The following is a 15,719-nucleotide window of genomic DNA, read 5'->3' on the forward strand; positions in this document are numbered from 1 at the left end:
TGCATCGCTTAGCAGTCCTGTATCTATGGAGCATGAAATTTCCTTTGTATCAGTTCTGGGCTGAATTGTTCGCTTTCATCCTCTTCTTTTGATTTCCAGAGCATTTTTTCTTTCAGTTCTATAGCTCTAAATAAGAAATTCTGTGCAGATTCTTTTGGATCTTGTGAGATGTTCATCAGCTGATGAAGGAGGTCAGAGGAAGAGTCCACTTTAAAATGGCTTTTTAGGATAATTTTCAGAGTGGACAGTGTCAGTCCTCTTTTGATTTCCAGCATCTCTCTCAGGTGAAGCCCTGGGCTTATGGCCCGTATGACTGCTTCCAGGATCTCAGTCTCTGAATATCCTTTCCTCTGCCCAGATTCAATTTGGTTGATCAGGCTCGTATAGGACAATTTATCCCTCTGACCAGCTTCTCCAATCTGCCCACAAATCCGAAACTCCCGCCTGAGGGTCACTTCTGGTATGTGAGGTGATGGAGCACAGTGTGGTTCAGTCTCCTCCATATGCACTGTCATGTTCAGTTTCTTCTCTAAAACCCCAATTTCCTCCTCTATACGCTGTCGGGCTTTGTTATGTTCTTCCTGGAATTCCTTGTACTTGGCTTTTAGTGAGTTTAATTCACCTTCGTCAGCTTGCGTCTGTTCTGATGTTCTGGGATCATCCAACGTCCAAGATTCCATTAAGGTGATTAAATTCTGGAGAAACTGTTGAAACGATTCAGGTTCTTCCTCATTTCCGATATCGTCCAGTGCTGTCTCTGCTAGTCTGATGAGGGAACGCCGAGTTTGGCCAGTAAACCCTCCTGAAGGTTCATCACTCTTGAGGTGTTTACAAACTAAAATTAGCTCTGACTTCGCTAACATTAGCAGCGTTCTGCTCACTTCGTCTTGAAGCTGCTCCATCGGTAGTTTCTCCTCCGTCTTCGGTTCGTCTCGTTTGGATTAGTTACTTTTAGCTGAACTCCTCCTGGGGCTGGCTCGCCAAAAATGTAACGGTGGCAAACAATCAAAAGAGAGATGGAGATTGAGTCCGCAACATTTTAATTTAATGATAGTTACAAAGTAACTTCGTTAGCGGTAACGGTTTTTTTTACAGCCGTTAGAACAGAAAAAAAAGAACACATCCACTTCCGTTCCACAACCTTCGTTTCCTAGCAACGGCGGAGTGATATTCACCCCCCTCCGCAACCACGTCAAACTGCGACACCACTAGTAAATAACACACACAACGAAACACAAAACAGTATTAATAAACACAAAACAGTATTAATAAACACAAAACAGTATCAATTTACCTCGACTATTCCATTAAAATGGCCTGTGTGCCACACATGCACAAGGTTGGGAGATGTTTTCCTGCAGCTGTATGAGAACCAGACCGTCTCTCCATCAGCCTTTCAGTGAAAATGTTGAAGAAACTTTTTTCTTTCTGCATCCACAGACTCAGTCAGGCTGGTTCAAGGGACCAACCGGTGCTCAGGCAGACTGGAGGTGAAGACCAACCAGTCGTGGTCCTCAGTGTGTGAAAAAGACTTTGACCTGCAGGATGCAGAGGTGGTCTGCAGGGAGATTGGCTGTGGGTCTCCTTCAGTCCTCCAGGGGGCGCTCTATGGAGAAGCAGAGGCTCCAGTGGGGAGCAGAGAGTTCCTGTGTGAAGGCAGTGAGTCTGCTCTGCTGAACTGCAGCAGCAGGAAGACTTCGGGTAGAAACAGCTGCTCACCTGGTCAAGCTGTTGGACTCACCTGTTCAGGTAGAGGAGGATCTGCAGACCTGCTGCTGTTCACTGCTTCACTTCCTTCATTAATGAACTCTGTCTCTGCTCACATCAAGACAACATCAGGTTGGTGGGAGAGGCCAGCCGATGTGCCGGGAAACTGGAGATGTTACATCACGAAGAGTGGAGACCAGTGGATGTTTGGGATCCTAAATGGAACATGAACTCAGCTGCTGCAGTTTGTGCTGCACTGGACTGTGGTTCTGCTGTTTCAGAAAGAAAATCAGAGGAAGATTCAGAGAGACCAGTTTGGTGGATCTTGTCTGTATGTTTCCAGTCAGGATCTGGATTAAAGAACTGTTTCCCTCATGATGTAAACAATAATCAGAGCCATGAGCTTGTCTGCTCAGGTAACTCTGAACTCTCATATTTATTTCTTTTAAAATGTTTCTTCAATCAGGTTCCAGATGTTTGCAGAGAAACCGTCACCTTTAACTAAGAACCTGAAGCTTTGAGGGGAGAGAAACTAAAACTGGTTTAAATATTACTGACAAACTATAAATCTATCATAAAGGTGCTAGTAATCATGTATAAACATGCTGGTAACCATGGCAACCAGTCTGTGATGAGCTCCTTTCTCTTTCACATGCATGCCATCTTGTTTTCCACCTCAGATTAGATCCAGTTGTCTCTGTGTTTCCTCTGCGTTCCCAGGTCTGCTGGTTGAGCCGCTCATCTTCCTCTCTTCCTCCACTGACGGGGTCTCCACAGGCAGAAAGCAGGGGTCTGAGCTCCTCATTGGATCAAGTTTCAGCATCATGTGCTCCATCAGACCTCAGTATGAAGGCGGCTCCTTCCAGCTCATCTTCAGCACCTCTAACTACACTCAGAACCACACCCTGCCAGCTGTTAATCACTCCGCCCTCTTCCTGTTCTCTGCTGCTGGCCACGCCCACCAAGGAACCTACCGCTGCGTTTACCACGTCTACGTTTTCTTCTATAACTTCTCCTCTATGAGCCAGCCTCTCAACATCACTGTCTCAGACAAAGTCATGGAGTCCATCAGGAAAAGTTCTGCTTCAGGTGAACCAGCAGCTGTCTGCCTCATTCATGAGGTCAGAGAGGATTGATGATATTAATGTTCATGATCAGATCTACAGGCAGCATGAAAACAAGGGTCTATATGATTATTTTCTAACTGGACTCATCTGATGAAAGCTGATCCTGAATCTGTTTCATTCAGTTTCAGCCTATCTCACTGCTTTGATCATCAGACTGGTTGTCGTCCTGCTGGGTTTGCTGGGATCAGTCCTGGTCCTCTACTTTAAGGTACTGCATGTATCATGCATGATGTGTTCAGTTGGGAAAGTTCTTGCATTGAAGCTGAACCATCCTCTGTTTCCAGGCCAGGAGAAACCAGATGTCTGGACCAGAAAACATCCTCCTCCATGATGAAGGATCCAGAGCTGAAGGCAGCTTAGAGGAGGAGACTGCAGACTGAAGGAACCAGGAGAAAATGATCTTCATTTCACATCCACAGGAAGGAGCAGAGAGATGTTTCAGACTCCTGGAAATCTATCCGTCTATGTATCTATGATAAAATGTCTCTGTGCTCCTGCAGCAGGAAGGAAGTTCAACATTCAGAAATTTGTATCTGAACTAAACCTACTCAAGTAAAACTTATATAAGGGAACACAAAACATTCAACAAACAAAATATAACAGAAAACCCACTTCATCAAAATCTGATCTTCATCAACCTTGCAAGGATAGCATATTATAGGATATTTGGGGTCAAAGGTCAGGTAGCCAATTCCATTCAGGTCCTGATCTCAGCTTGTGTCCTTGTCTCAGTTTGGGTTATGAATTGTTGTGAAAAATGTAATATAGTTGATCCTGGCTTGTAATACTTTGTCCTGCCTTTAGGTGGTGTATCTCATCACTGCCATAATAACCCATCCAATACATCCAGTTCCTACAAGTCTGAACCAGATGTGATCCATCTTAGTAGGGAAGTGCATGTACAATGCATAGTGGACCCATGGCTTTGAGACCATGGCTTTGTAAAGGAGATACAAACTCTGTGTGAATAATGAGGTTCTGGTGACTGGCAGACCAAGTACATGCAGTAAAAAACATGCAGTAACAAACAAAAAGAAAACATGCAGACACTCTTGACCAATGTTGTGAAAACTGGTGGACTGTAGAGTGGTGAGATCTTTCCAGGTATATGCAGAAAATTATTCATAAAGGCCTGAGAGGCATAAGTAATCTTGCATTTTGATTTACTGTTGATTAAAAACATACATGTTCTTGTATTTTATCTACTAATTGATTATGAAAATTTTTTTTGTGTTTTATTAATGATTATAAAATAAGGATTTTTGTACTTTGATTTACTGATGATTATACAAAGAGTTGATGTAATAAAGAGCAGATTAAGAAATGAATAACATGATGAATGAATGGTGAATAGAATTGACGTCAGATGATTATTATAAGATGTTATGTTTGAATAAAAATAGAAAGTTGTTTATGTTGAATGATTTATGATAATCTACAGAATTGTAACTGAAGTAATGATACATTGTGAGGCGAAGTGACATGTTTTTCACAGACTGTGTTGTAACTGGAGCAGATGTCAAAGCTGAGTTGAGCGGGAAGGCAGCGGAGTTCCACAGAGAAACTAAGATGTTTTCTTCATAACTAGAATGGGGAAGTAAGCCAGATGGTCAGTCTGCAGGCAGCAGAAAAGGAGAAGTAAGACGTCAAAGGCGTTAACTACTGTGAGTAAGCCAGACATGTTTTGCTTACGTTGTGTCTGCATACTCTGACAATACGTTTATACGTATTGTCAGAGTATGCAAACACCCATCTCCATGTAGCACACTTATTATACAGACACAGATAGGCTGCTTGTCCTCTGTGAAATTCAGAATTTTTGTGGTTTCCGCAGTCTAGAACTTCACAGGTGGTAAGTCTAACCGTAATCTGAGTGTTTTCAGAATAAAGAATAACCATGTATCTATATTTGGGGCCTTCTTCAGCTAAGTTAGTGACACAGGGGGTTATCAATTCATCTGGGGGCCTTGGGGCTTTTATTTGTATGGCATTAACACCAACAGGGTGGTCATCAGCTCTATTTTCATGAATTATTTCGTTCCATCTGACTTTGTTCAGTACAGACCCTAGTGCTGGGAGGAGACTCATAGCTAGTTCTGGGTGGGAAGATCCATACAATTCATTGAGAGCAGAACATATCAAAATACAAACGCTAGGATCTTTAATTCCAGGGAACGTGCACTTAGGATGTTTAGGACCTATGGTGTAGCCATTTTGAGTTATTTTAGGTACGGTGGTTAAGGCACCACAGAGAGCTGTCATCTCCTCAGGGATTGATTTCGGGGAAACCTTTTGTACTGACCTTGGTTTTCTAAGTTTAACTGAGATGTTGTGGTCTGGCTGAGACGTGTCATGAGGGGATGTGGCTGTGGTGTTCTTACTCTTAGCAGATACAGGTGGGTTGGTCGTTACAGGTGATCCTATCTTAGTGAAGCCTGGGTTGACAGTTGGGATGAGGCTGACGGTTCTGGTTCTTCTTGGGTTGATTCCAATGAGGGCAGCTGACAGGGTCAGAAGAATAATAGCACATGTGAAGATTAGACACAGCAGTGTATTATCTACTAGTTCAGTGAGTGGGCGGTCAGGCCATGATGGAGGAACAGGTTGTTGTCCAGGTCTGGGGTTAAACCCACTGAGACTTTGGACAACAGTGTCTATTCTTTCAGGAAACCAATGTCTGTCAACATCTTCTTCCTCGTCCTCAGGGTCGCTGTCATCTGCCCCTGGGTCGGGCGTCAGGGCCCTCACGATGACGTCCGGTGTGAAGTCCAAGTCAGTGATGCTGCCTCAGCTAGATCCTTATCTACTGAGTGGGCCGATCGGTGGTGTTGCTTATTATTTCAGGTCAACACTGGTGGTTCTGTAGGTAGAACCCTCTGTCCTGGTCTGGTCAGGTGTGGGTGGAGTGCCCAGGAACTTCTTGCAGTGGCTGGCATGAATCCACGTGGTCCGCTCAGCAACCTTCACCATGGTGTGGGTCGCCAGCAACACCTGGAAAGGTGCTGTCTACCGGGGGGAACGCCAGTTTTTCCTTCTGAAATTTTTTATTAACACAAAATCTCCAGGTTGTATGTCATGCAACATTTTTGTAGCTAGGGCAGGTAGGCCTCCTTGGGCCTGCGACCAGATCCTTCTCATCTGATCTGTTAGAGAAAGATTATTTTTCTGACAGCATTGCACATGCATTAAAAAGCAAGGCTAATGGTAATGCTTGTACCCAGTTTAACTTTGTTTCCTCACATATTTTTATCAGTTTGTTCCTGAGCGATCCGTTCTCTCGCTCAACAGCACCACCACTCTGCGGATGGTAACTGCAGTGTTTCGTCAAGTCCAGTTGTAATACTTGTGAAATTTGTTCTAAGATTTTTTCTGTAAAATGTGAACCATTGTCACTAGATATTTTCCTGGGAATACCCCACTGTGGTAACACCTCCCTTAGGAGACACTTTGCCACTGTGGATGCATCAGCATGTTTGGAAGGGAATGCTTCAACCCATTTAGAGAACATGTCAAACATGACTTAACATTTTTTCCTTCTGCCGGTGTTAATTAAATGTAGTCAATCATCAGATGTTGAAATGGGGCTTCAGTTTGTTGGTCTGCTCCTTTTCCTGTTAATTTTTAGCCTTTTGCTACGTTATTTTGTGCACATATGAGACAGTTATGACAGTATTCAGCCGCATATTTTGAAAAATTATGGGTGTACCAATTTCTGTCCATTTCTCTCAGCATTCCTCCCTTTGACACATGATCTATAGAATGTGTCATAACAGAAAATGGATGGAAAAAATAAACAGGTAGACACGGATTACCATTGGGACCAATCCAAATGTCTTGTGGTGTGCAGGTGGTCCCACATGATTTCCATTTAGACATTTCATGTGGAGTAATAAGCTTCTGCATGTCCTGTAATGAGAGTGTGTTATCATCAGAGTCTGCAGAAAGGTTGGGGAGAGACAGCTGCAGAGACGCTGTGCAGCCTTCGCGGTGGAGTCAGCGAAAGCATTTCCTGTTGAAACCACATCCTTACCACAAGTAGAACACGTCATCACTGCTATGCGAGCAGGGAGAGTGATGGCTTCTAAAAGGTCTTAAACAAGGTTATGATGCAGGATAGGTTTTCCCTCAGATTTCAAGAAATTCTTATGTTTCCATAAGGACCCAAAATCGAACGTAACACCGTATTTGTAGCTGGAATCGATGTACAGATTAACAGACTTTTTATTTTTTATTTTTGGAGAGAATGCATGCACGTGTTAGAGCAATGAGTTCACAGCCCTGTGCTGAACAGATTGGAACAGCTTTAGCTTCAACCACCTCAGTTGATGTAACAGCAGCATAACTGCTCAGAATAGCACCAAAGTTTGGATCTCTGGAGGAACTACCATACACAAAGAGCGTCCAATCAGGATTAAGGATGGGTTCCTGGGACAAATCAGGTCGGGGCGAGCACACAATTTCCAGATCAGACACACAGTCATGCTCCTCACCGTCATCAGATGTAGGAAGCAACGTTGCTGGATTTAAAATGGTGCACCGTTTAATAGTTATGTTTGGCATATCCAGAAGTACAGAATGGTCCCTTAACCAGTGAGCAGAGGACAGGTGAGCTGTTCTCTGTTCGTTGACAATCAATGTGACAGCGTGGGAAACGAGTAAGGTCAGGTCAGAATAACCCACGATGTCCCGAGATGCCAGTACAGCTCTTTCTGCCACGGCCACAGTGCGAAGACAGTGGGGCAGTCCGGCTGCTACTGGAACTAATTTAGAACTGAAATAGGCGACAGGCTTCAATTTGTCACCATGTTTTTGGAGCAAACAGAAGTCCTACAGCCTCCATTCCCTCATCAAAAACATACCTGAAATGTTGCTTTGATTCTTGGACTTCAGTGCATTTTGAATTTTCAGCAGCGGCAAATCTTTCACCGTACTCTGACCGGTGTGACTGGAACGCTCCCTGAATGAGGGAGAGGGTGCTGGGGTGAGCACGGCTGGTGATGGGGTTGAAGAGTTGGGGAAAGTGGCCCCCTGTAGCTGGTGGAACTGAAGCCCTAGTTGTCTGTTGGTTTGAAGAATGGCTGCTGTGTGGTGGTGCTGGAGTCCATCTGTCCAGGTCTGGGGAGGCTGGAGTGGATAAGACTTGGCCTAACTGAGCTTCAATACGGTCAAAGCGGGCCAATAATGTCTGAATATCTGTTACAATCGCTCTTTTGTGGCTGAACAGGGGAAACGGTCTGCTCACTCATACTTGCTTTATCTAATAAGGACAGTAAACTGTGACTCCCCATGCTCTCTTCTTTGATGCATTTCAGCCTCTTTGTTGGACATGTCAGCTAGTCAGCCAGATACTCAACACAACTTTCTTCAGCATTTTGAATCAGCTGACTGGAGTCCAGTCCAGACAAAACTTTCATTAATCAGGACTTCACTGTCATCTGGTTCTGAGCTGGTTTTCAACTGTCACGCTTTTTGCTCTCTTAAACCACCTCAGCTTTTGCCCAAACTAGAAAAAGACTTTCTTCTTCCAAAGAGGTGCAGGAACAACTCATTTAAGTGACATATTTTATTCATCTTTTCTTTAGATCAGGGGTCTCAGACTCGCGGCCCGCGGGCCAACTGCGGCCCTCGGGACGATAGTTTGTGGCCCCCACCTTAATATGAAAGTTTAATGTTAGTGTGGCCCGCGAGTTTGATATGATTGGCACTTTTCAGTGTTGTGTGTGGAGCTGAACTAACTTACCAATCACAGTGCTTCAAATGGAGCTCATTGACCCGCAGTGCCTCTCTGAACTCAAAGCCAAGTTCAGGGAGGTGAGTGGAAAAGCAGACAAGCTTGGGCAATTTTTGAGGGAATTGCCACCCAGCTTCCCTGAGCTTTCCCAAATGTTCAAGCGGACCATGTGTCTTTTTGGGAGCACATACTTGTGCGAAAAGCTCTTCTCTACCTTGAACTTCAATAAGTCCAAGTACAGGTCCAGACTTACTGACGAGCATCTTCAAGCTCTACTTAGGGTCTCAACTGCCTCCTCCCTTAAGCCAAATGTGGCTCGGCTATGCGAGAGGAAGCGCTGCCAGACCTCTAGCAGTAAGAAGTAGGCAGAAGAAACAGTTTATAAACTGTTATATTCATAACAGTTTATGTTCAATGTTCCATTCATGTTCAGAAAGTTAAAGGTTAAAGAACTGTTAATACAGCCATTTGAATCTGAATTATAATAATTACATTTATCTAGTCTTCTATAGCTGCTGTTATTATTATTATTATTGTATTTATTTATTACTAATTAATTTTTTTTCTTATGAATTGTTAATTTATTTATTTTTTCATCTTATTTTGTGTTTAAAAAATAAAAATAAAGACATTTGATAACATTGGAATGTTTTTGTAAGAGCTTTTCTTGTGGAAAACCCGGTGAGGCCCAGCCTCACCCAGACTCTACCTCCATCGGCCCCCAGGGAAATTGAGTTTGAGACCCCTGGTTTAAAGGTTTTTACCTGCTTCTGGACCAAAGGTCAACATGTTCTAAACACATTAAATAAATGGAGAATGTAATGAAGAGAACTGCTTGGTCCTTTTGAGTAAAACCCTGCTGATTAGAGTTTGCATCAATTCATCCATCCCTTCTCAAGTGGGGAAGCTGCACAAGTTAAAGAAAGAACTTGACAGTAAAAACCGCTGCAAACTGCAGTAAGAAATCAGCTTCAAGTTACAGAAAAACATCTTCAATCTGCTGAAGGAAAGGGGATAAGCTAATTGAAGGATCTTGTTAAAGAAGATACAGTGCTGACATCATTTGTTTGTTTCAAGATGACAGAACCAGCTGATAAAAAGTCCATAGAACAACTAAAAATGGAGAGAACTTCAGCGAAGAGGTCGTTAACTCGATTGGTCAACAACATAACTCGGACGCATGGGGACATGACTGAAGAGGAATTGAAGGACAGTTTTAACAAGCTTAACATAGAGGCTGAAAAAGTAATGTCAGCAAATGACGATCTGGAAGGAAGTCTCATCGCAGAAGCAGAATCCAAACTGGGTGAAGATGATGAAGCCACACTGACTGAACAGCAGAGATCTGATCTGGAAAAAACGACAAATGAATGTCAAGCAAGAGTAAGAGAAGTTAAATGCTTAATCCAGGAGACTCTGTGGAGAACCTTCGGAAGAGCTGAGTTGTTAATTGCCATAGACACTCCAAATTTCACAGGTATCTGTGGAGTCTTATTTTATGGTTTTATTTGCCCAGAAAACCAGGATGCAGCTGCCTGCTCCATTGTTTCAGCAAGGAGCAAACGGCCTTTGATCTTGGCGTGAAATTAAGGGAAGTTCTAAGTTTTCTGAGTGTCCAAGGTAGCTTCTGGTTGGTCAAACAGAGGTACGCCTTAATTGAATACATTAAGAAGGAAAGAAACGCCTTCACTATAAAAGTGAATGCACAATAATAAGAATTCAGATAGCTGCCCTGTTTTGCTTTTTGCATCAGCTCTCTCCAAAGACGCGTCTTTGTCTCTCTTTTTTTGCCTTTTCTTTCTCTATCTTTTGTCTGTCTCAGGTAATGAATCTGTATCTCTGTTGTGCTGCAGTTTTCTTGTTAATTCATACACTGCTTTGAATGGAATTAAACTCTGTAACTCTGTGACATCATCACGCATGGCTGTTCCTTGTCGCTGCATGCTGCTCTGCCAGAGGACCCGGGGAGGAAGGAAGAGAGAGAGAGCCAAACTTTTTCCAAATTAAGCTAATTTAAAATAATCTTCCTTAACAACTTCCATGTGGAGAAAGAGGTGGTACCTGTTTGCCAGATGTCACATTGAAGTGAGGCATCATTTCTAACCCATTTGGTGTCGTTAAGGCTGTCAAAAATTCTTTGGGAGGTGCTTGGAGGTTTATTTCGCTTCTTGATCTCATGGGGTGAGCGGTCAACGCAGCACTACTCCTCTATTTTAGCTGCCATCCACAGCCCTTGATCTCACTGGAGTCGGTGCTGGAGGGTGTTGACCACTATCACCAACTCTATGAATGTGAAGAGATGACTGTTGTTCTTCGTTATACTCACCACTCCATTCTCTGCGATTGACTGGGTGGTATCCCCTGGTTGATCAGGCGACCTCAGTCCTTCCACACTCACCACGACTTGTCTCATTCCTTTGTTGTTGGCAGCCACAAGTGCCCATTTGAGCCTGTGCAAGATCTTTCTTCGGTAGTCTTCGAGGTCATCGCTTTTCTTGTAGGTGTCGATCGGAACCAGCACCATCTCCACTGGCCACTTTGCTGTTGGTGGCCCTCTGCATCTTGTTGGTAACTCTGTCCAGCTTTAGCTTTGTGGTCTGCTCGGAACTTACGGTTGTGGATCTTGTATCAGTCGTTGGTGATCATTATCAGTCCATCACCTTTGATGTCCCATGGTTCCCCAATGAACTGATGAACCTTAAGTCCAGTCTGCATTTTGTCGCAGATGGCCTCTGATGGTAGTGGAGCCATCTTTTGGGAGCTTGATTTCTGGGTCTTTTTCATGTGTCTGCCGGTTCCCCATACTTCCTCGTCTGAGTTGTTTCTTTCGTCTTCTGAGCTTTTCCCAGGCTGGTGTCGTGAGGGAGCTGGCTGCTTCCTCTCTGTGCTGTGGACCGTAGGGTGGAACTCGGTCCGTTGGACCTGCTGAGAAGACCGATTCTCGGCTGCTTCTTTCAGCTGCTGCTCCGTGAATGGAGGATGGGGTACTCTTTCGGCTTCCCATACGAGTGTTTTCGGGGAGAACACCCTGGTCTCTTATCATGACAGTCATCGCTGCTCACAGGTTTGCTTCGTTGTTGATGAAGTGACAACTACGGAACATGGATTGGTTCACCTTCGTCCAGGAGTCAAATCCGTCTCCGAGTAATATCAACACCACTGGAGTCCTCTGTAGTACGGATGCGGAGAAAACAAACTGTTCTCTCCACTCTGACCGCGACCTTCATGGTTGGAGCCATTGTCTTGTGGGATTGCTTGCATCTGCTTAACCAATGAGTATGCTTCTTCTCCGATACTCATTTCGCTCTTTGTCTTTGAGTTGCCTGTCCCCAAAGCTTCATTTAACGATCTTGAGTAGGAATAGGTTCAGACTGCTTGGCTACTGGCTTCACTGTCTGAATTTGGTCAGTAATCTGCAGTAAAAGCTTTCCCTCACCTGTACGCAATACAGTTACTGCAAGGGTTGTGACTGACGGCCTTATCTTTCACCACTAACTCTACTTCCCTAGAGTTTTCACACTAAGTGAGTTATTAAGAATGAAACTTCTCTTTTTAAACACTTAGAACATAGGGCCCTCCTTCTTTTATTTGGAACCACCCCATGTTGGGCGCCACAGATGTTATTGTGCAATAGCCAGCCCGCCCTAAACCTCACAACTCCCAAAGACTGACTACACACCAGCACTCCATCTAATGGGTCCGGAGAATTTCCAAACCGTAGAGTCTTACTCTGAAACAGTTTCTAGGAAAGATAATCTGTCCAAGCTGTTGATGAGAGACATCTAGCCTTTATCTGCCTACAATCCAAGAGCTATGACCTTTTTCAGTTAAGAAGAAATCAGCTGAGTATCTCTCGCAACTGCATAACTTCAATAACCGCTCTTGTCAATGGTAGTTCTCTCTCTATTAATAACGTGCACTTGTTACCGACTCGATAATTATTAGTGGCTCAACATAAGCCCCAGGATCATTATTTTACCAACACTAAAGGCATTTCTGAAGCCACCACATTTCTAGAATCATGTTCATGGGTTTTATACTATTTAGAAGAACCATAAAATAATAGATGACTGAAGTAATTTCTCTGTCCACACATCTTAATGGAATTTTAATGCAACTTTATTAAGCAAGCTTTTAGCAGGAATAAGTGACAAATAAATTATCGATGATTACAAATTAAGAATGAACATTAAAATGAATAAGACTTTCCTAACTTATTTCCCTAACTGTGTCACTAATTTACTGAGCGAGGATTTGGGGAGCAGTTCCACTCTTACCCAGATGATGGATGATCTTGGCAACAGAAAACTTCGACGTCCTCGGTCAGTCTTTGTCTTTTGCAAAAATCTTCTTCTGTTCAGAAGTAAAGCAGAACTGGTTGTCGTCTGTCTAACACTCAGATCTACATCACATAGACCTTTGTCCATTCTCCAAGTCCGTTGCAGCATTGAAATCTTTGGGTTGAGCCCAGAGCAGCAGTCGAATCAGGAACCAAGGTTGAGGGTTGATGGCTCTTGTCCCTTCTAGCAGTGCGAAGTCTTCTCTTCCCCATGGCTCCAGAGTGCATAAATGATTCAATATAATCAACTTTCTATTTTTATTCAAACATGACGTCTTATAATAATCATCTGAGGTTAATTCTATTCACCATTCATTCATTGTGCTGTTCATTTCTTAATCTGCTCTTTATTACATCAACGCTTTGTATAATCTTCAGTAAATCAAAGTACAAATATCCTTATTTTATAATCATTAATAAATCAGAACACAAAAATATTTTTTTATAATCAGCAATTAAAATACAAGAATATATATGTTTATAATCAACAGGCTTTGTAATCTTATTCAATATCTATATGCTTCCACTAGCTCAGGTTATAACAGGAAATAATATTAGGTACCATAACTATGCAGATGACACACAGCTCTACATTACGATGTCACCAGGAGACTCAGAACCCATCCAATCACTGAACAGATGCTTAGAACAGATAAATGTGTGGATGTGCCAAAACTTTCTCCAGCTGAACAAAAACAAAACTGAAGTTATTATTTTTGGACCTAAAGAGGAACGATCTAGAGTCAGTGCACAGCTTCAGTTATTACAACTAAAAACCAGTGATCAGGCCAGAAACCTGGGAGTAGTGATGGACTCTGACCTGAACATTCAGAGCCACGTAAAGACAGTCACAAAGACGGCCTTCTATCACCTGAAGAACATTTCCAGGATTAAAGGACTAATGTCTCAGCCAGATCTAGAGAAACACATCCATGCGTTTATCTTCAGTCGTATTGATTATTGTAATGGCGTCTTCACAGGACTGTCCAACAAATCAATCAAACAGCTGCAGCTGATCCAGAATGCTGCTGCTCGTGTTCTCACTAAAACCAGGAAGATAGAGCACATAACACCAGTTTTAAAGTCTCTCCACTGGCTCCCTGTAGCTCAAAGAATAGACTTTAAAATACTGTTGTTAGTTTATAAATCACTGAATGGTTTAGCACCACAATACATTAAAGATCTGCTGCTGTTGTATCAACCTTCCAGAACTCTCAGGTTCTGGTTCTGGTTCTGGTCTGCAACCCCAGAACCAGAACCAGAACCAAATGAGGAGAAGCAGCATTTAGCATCTATGCACCAAAAATCTGGAACAAACTTCCAGAAAACTGTAAAACAGCTGAAACACTGACTTCCTTTAAATCTCAACTAAAAACCCACTTGTTTAGAGTTGTATTCGAAACGTAATGAATTGCAAATTTATTGATGTTGTGTTTTTATTGTTGATTCTATGTTGCATTGTATTTTGTGTTTGATTTGATGTAAAGCACTTTGAAATGCCTTGCTGCTGAAATGTGCTATACAAATAAAGTTTGATTGATTGATTGAGAACAGTAAATCAAAATGCAAGATTATTTATGCCTCTCAGGCCTTTATGATCCATTTTCTGCATATACCTGGAAAGATCTCACCACTCTCTACCAGTTTTCACGACATTGGTCAAGAGTGTCCGCATGTTTTCTTTTTGTTTGTTGCTACGTGTTTGTTGATACATGTACTTGGTCTGCAAGTCACCAGAACCTCATTATTCACACAGAGAGTTTGTATCTCCTTTACAAAGCCATGATCTCGAAGCCATGGGTCCACTATGCATTGTACATGCACTTCCTTACTAAGATGGATCACATCTGGTTCAGACTTGTGGGAACTGGATATATTGGATGGGTTATCATGGCAGTGATGACATACACCACCTACAGGCAGGACATTGTATTACAAGCCAGGATGAACTATATTGTCACACAATTTGTCACACAATTCATAACCCCAACTAAGACAAGGACACAAGCTGGGATCAGGGTCTGAATGGAATTGGCTACCTGACCTTTGACCCCAAATATCCCATCAAATGCTATCCTTGCAAGGTTGATGAAGATCAGATTTTGATGAAGTGGGTTTTCTGTTATATTTTGTTTGTTGAATGTTTTGTGTTCCCTTATATAAGTTTTACTTAAGTAGGGTTAGTCCAGATACAAATTTCTGAATGTTGAACTTCCTTCCTGCTGCAGGAGCACAGAGACATTTTATCATAGATACATAGACAGATAGATTTCCAGGAGTCTGAAACATCTCTCTGCTCCTTCCTGTGGATGTGAAATGAAGATCATTTTCTCCTGGTTCCTTCAGACTGCAGTCTCCTCCTCTAAGCTGCCTTCAGCTCTGGATCCTTCATCATGGAGGAGGATGTGTTCTGGTCCAGACTTCTGGTTTCTCCTGGCCTGGAAACAGAGGATGGTTCAGCTTCAATGCAAGAACTTTCCCAACTGAACACATCATGCATGATACATGCAGTACCTTAAAGTAGAAGACCAGGACTGATCCCAGCAAACCCAGCAGGATGACAACCACACTGATGATCAAAGCAGTGAGAGAGGCTGAAACTGAATGAAACAGATTCAGGATCAGCTTTCATCAGATGAGTCCAGTTAGAAAATAATCATATAAACCCTTGTTTTCATGCTGCCTGTAGATCTGATCATGAACATTAATATCATCAATCCTCCTCTCTGACCTCATGAATGAGGCAGACAGCTGCTGGTTCACCTGAAGCAGAACTTTTCCTGATGGACTCCATGAGTTTACCTGAGACAGTGAG

General features: G+C 42.8%; 1 protein-coding gene across 1 annotated transcript in view; it reads right to left on the bottom strand.

Moving 5' to 3' along the window:
* Nucleotides 1-14,379: 14,379 nt before the first annotated feature.
* LOC122832867 (scavenger receptor cysteine-rich type 1 protein M130-like) overlaps nucleotides 14,380-15,719 on the bottom strand; it is a 43,211-nt gene continuing 41,871 nt past the window's right edge. Inside the window, exon 10 of the mRNA XM_044120055.1 lies at nucleotides 14,380-15,342. Within this exon, the coding sequence (XP_043975990.1) occupies nucleotides 15,247-15,342 (96 nt within the window). The 3' untranslated portion in view covers nucleotides 14,380-15,246. The remainder of the gene's footprint in view (nucleotides 15,343-15,719) is intronic.

Source organism: Gambusia affinis, linkage group LG06, assembly GCF_019740435.1.
Source record: "Gambusia affinis linkage group LG06, SWU_Gaff_1.0, whole genome shotgun sequence".
NCBI classification, from domain to species: domain Eukaryota; kingdom Metazoa; phylum Chordata; class Actinopteri; order Cyprinodontiformes; family Poeciliidae; genus Gambusia; species Gambusia affinis.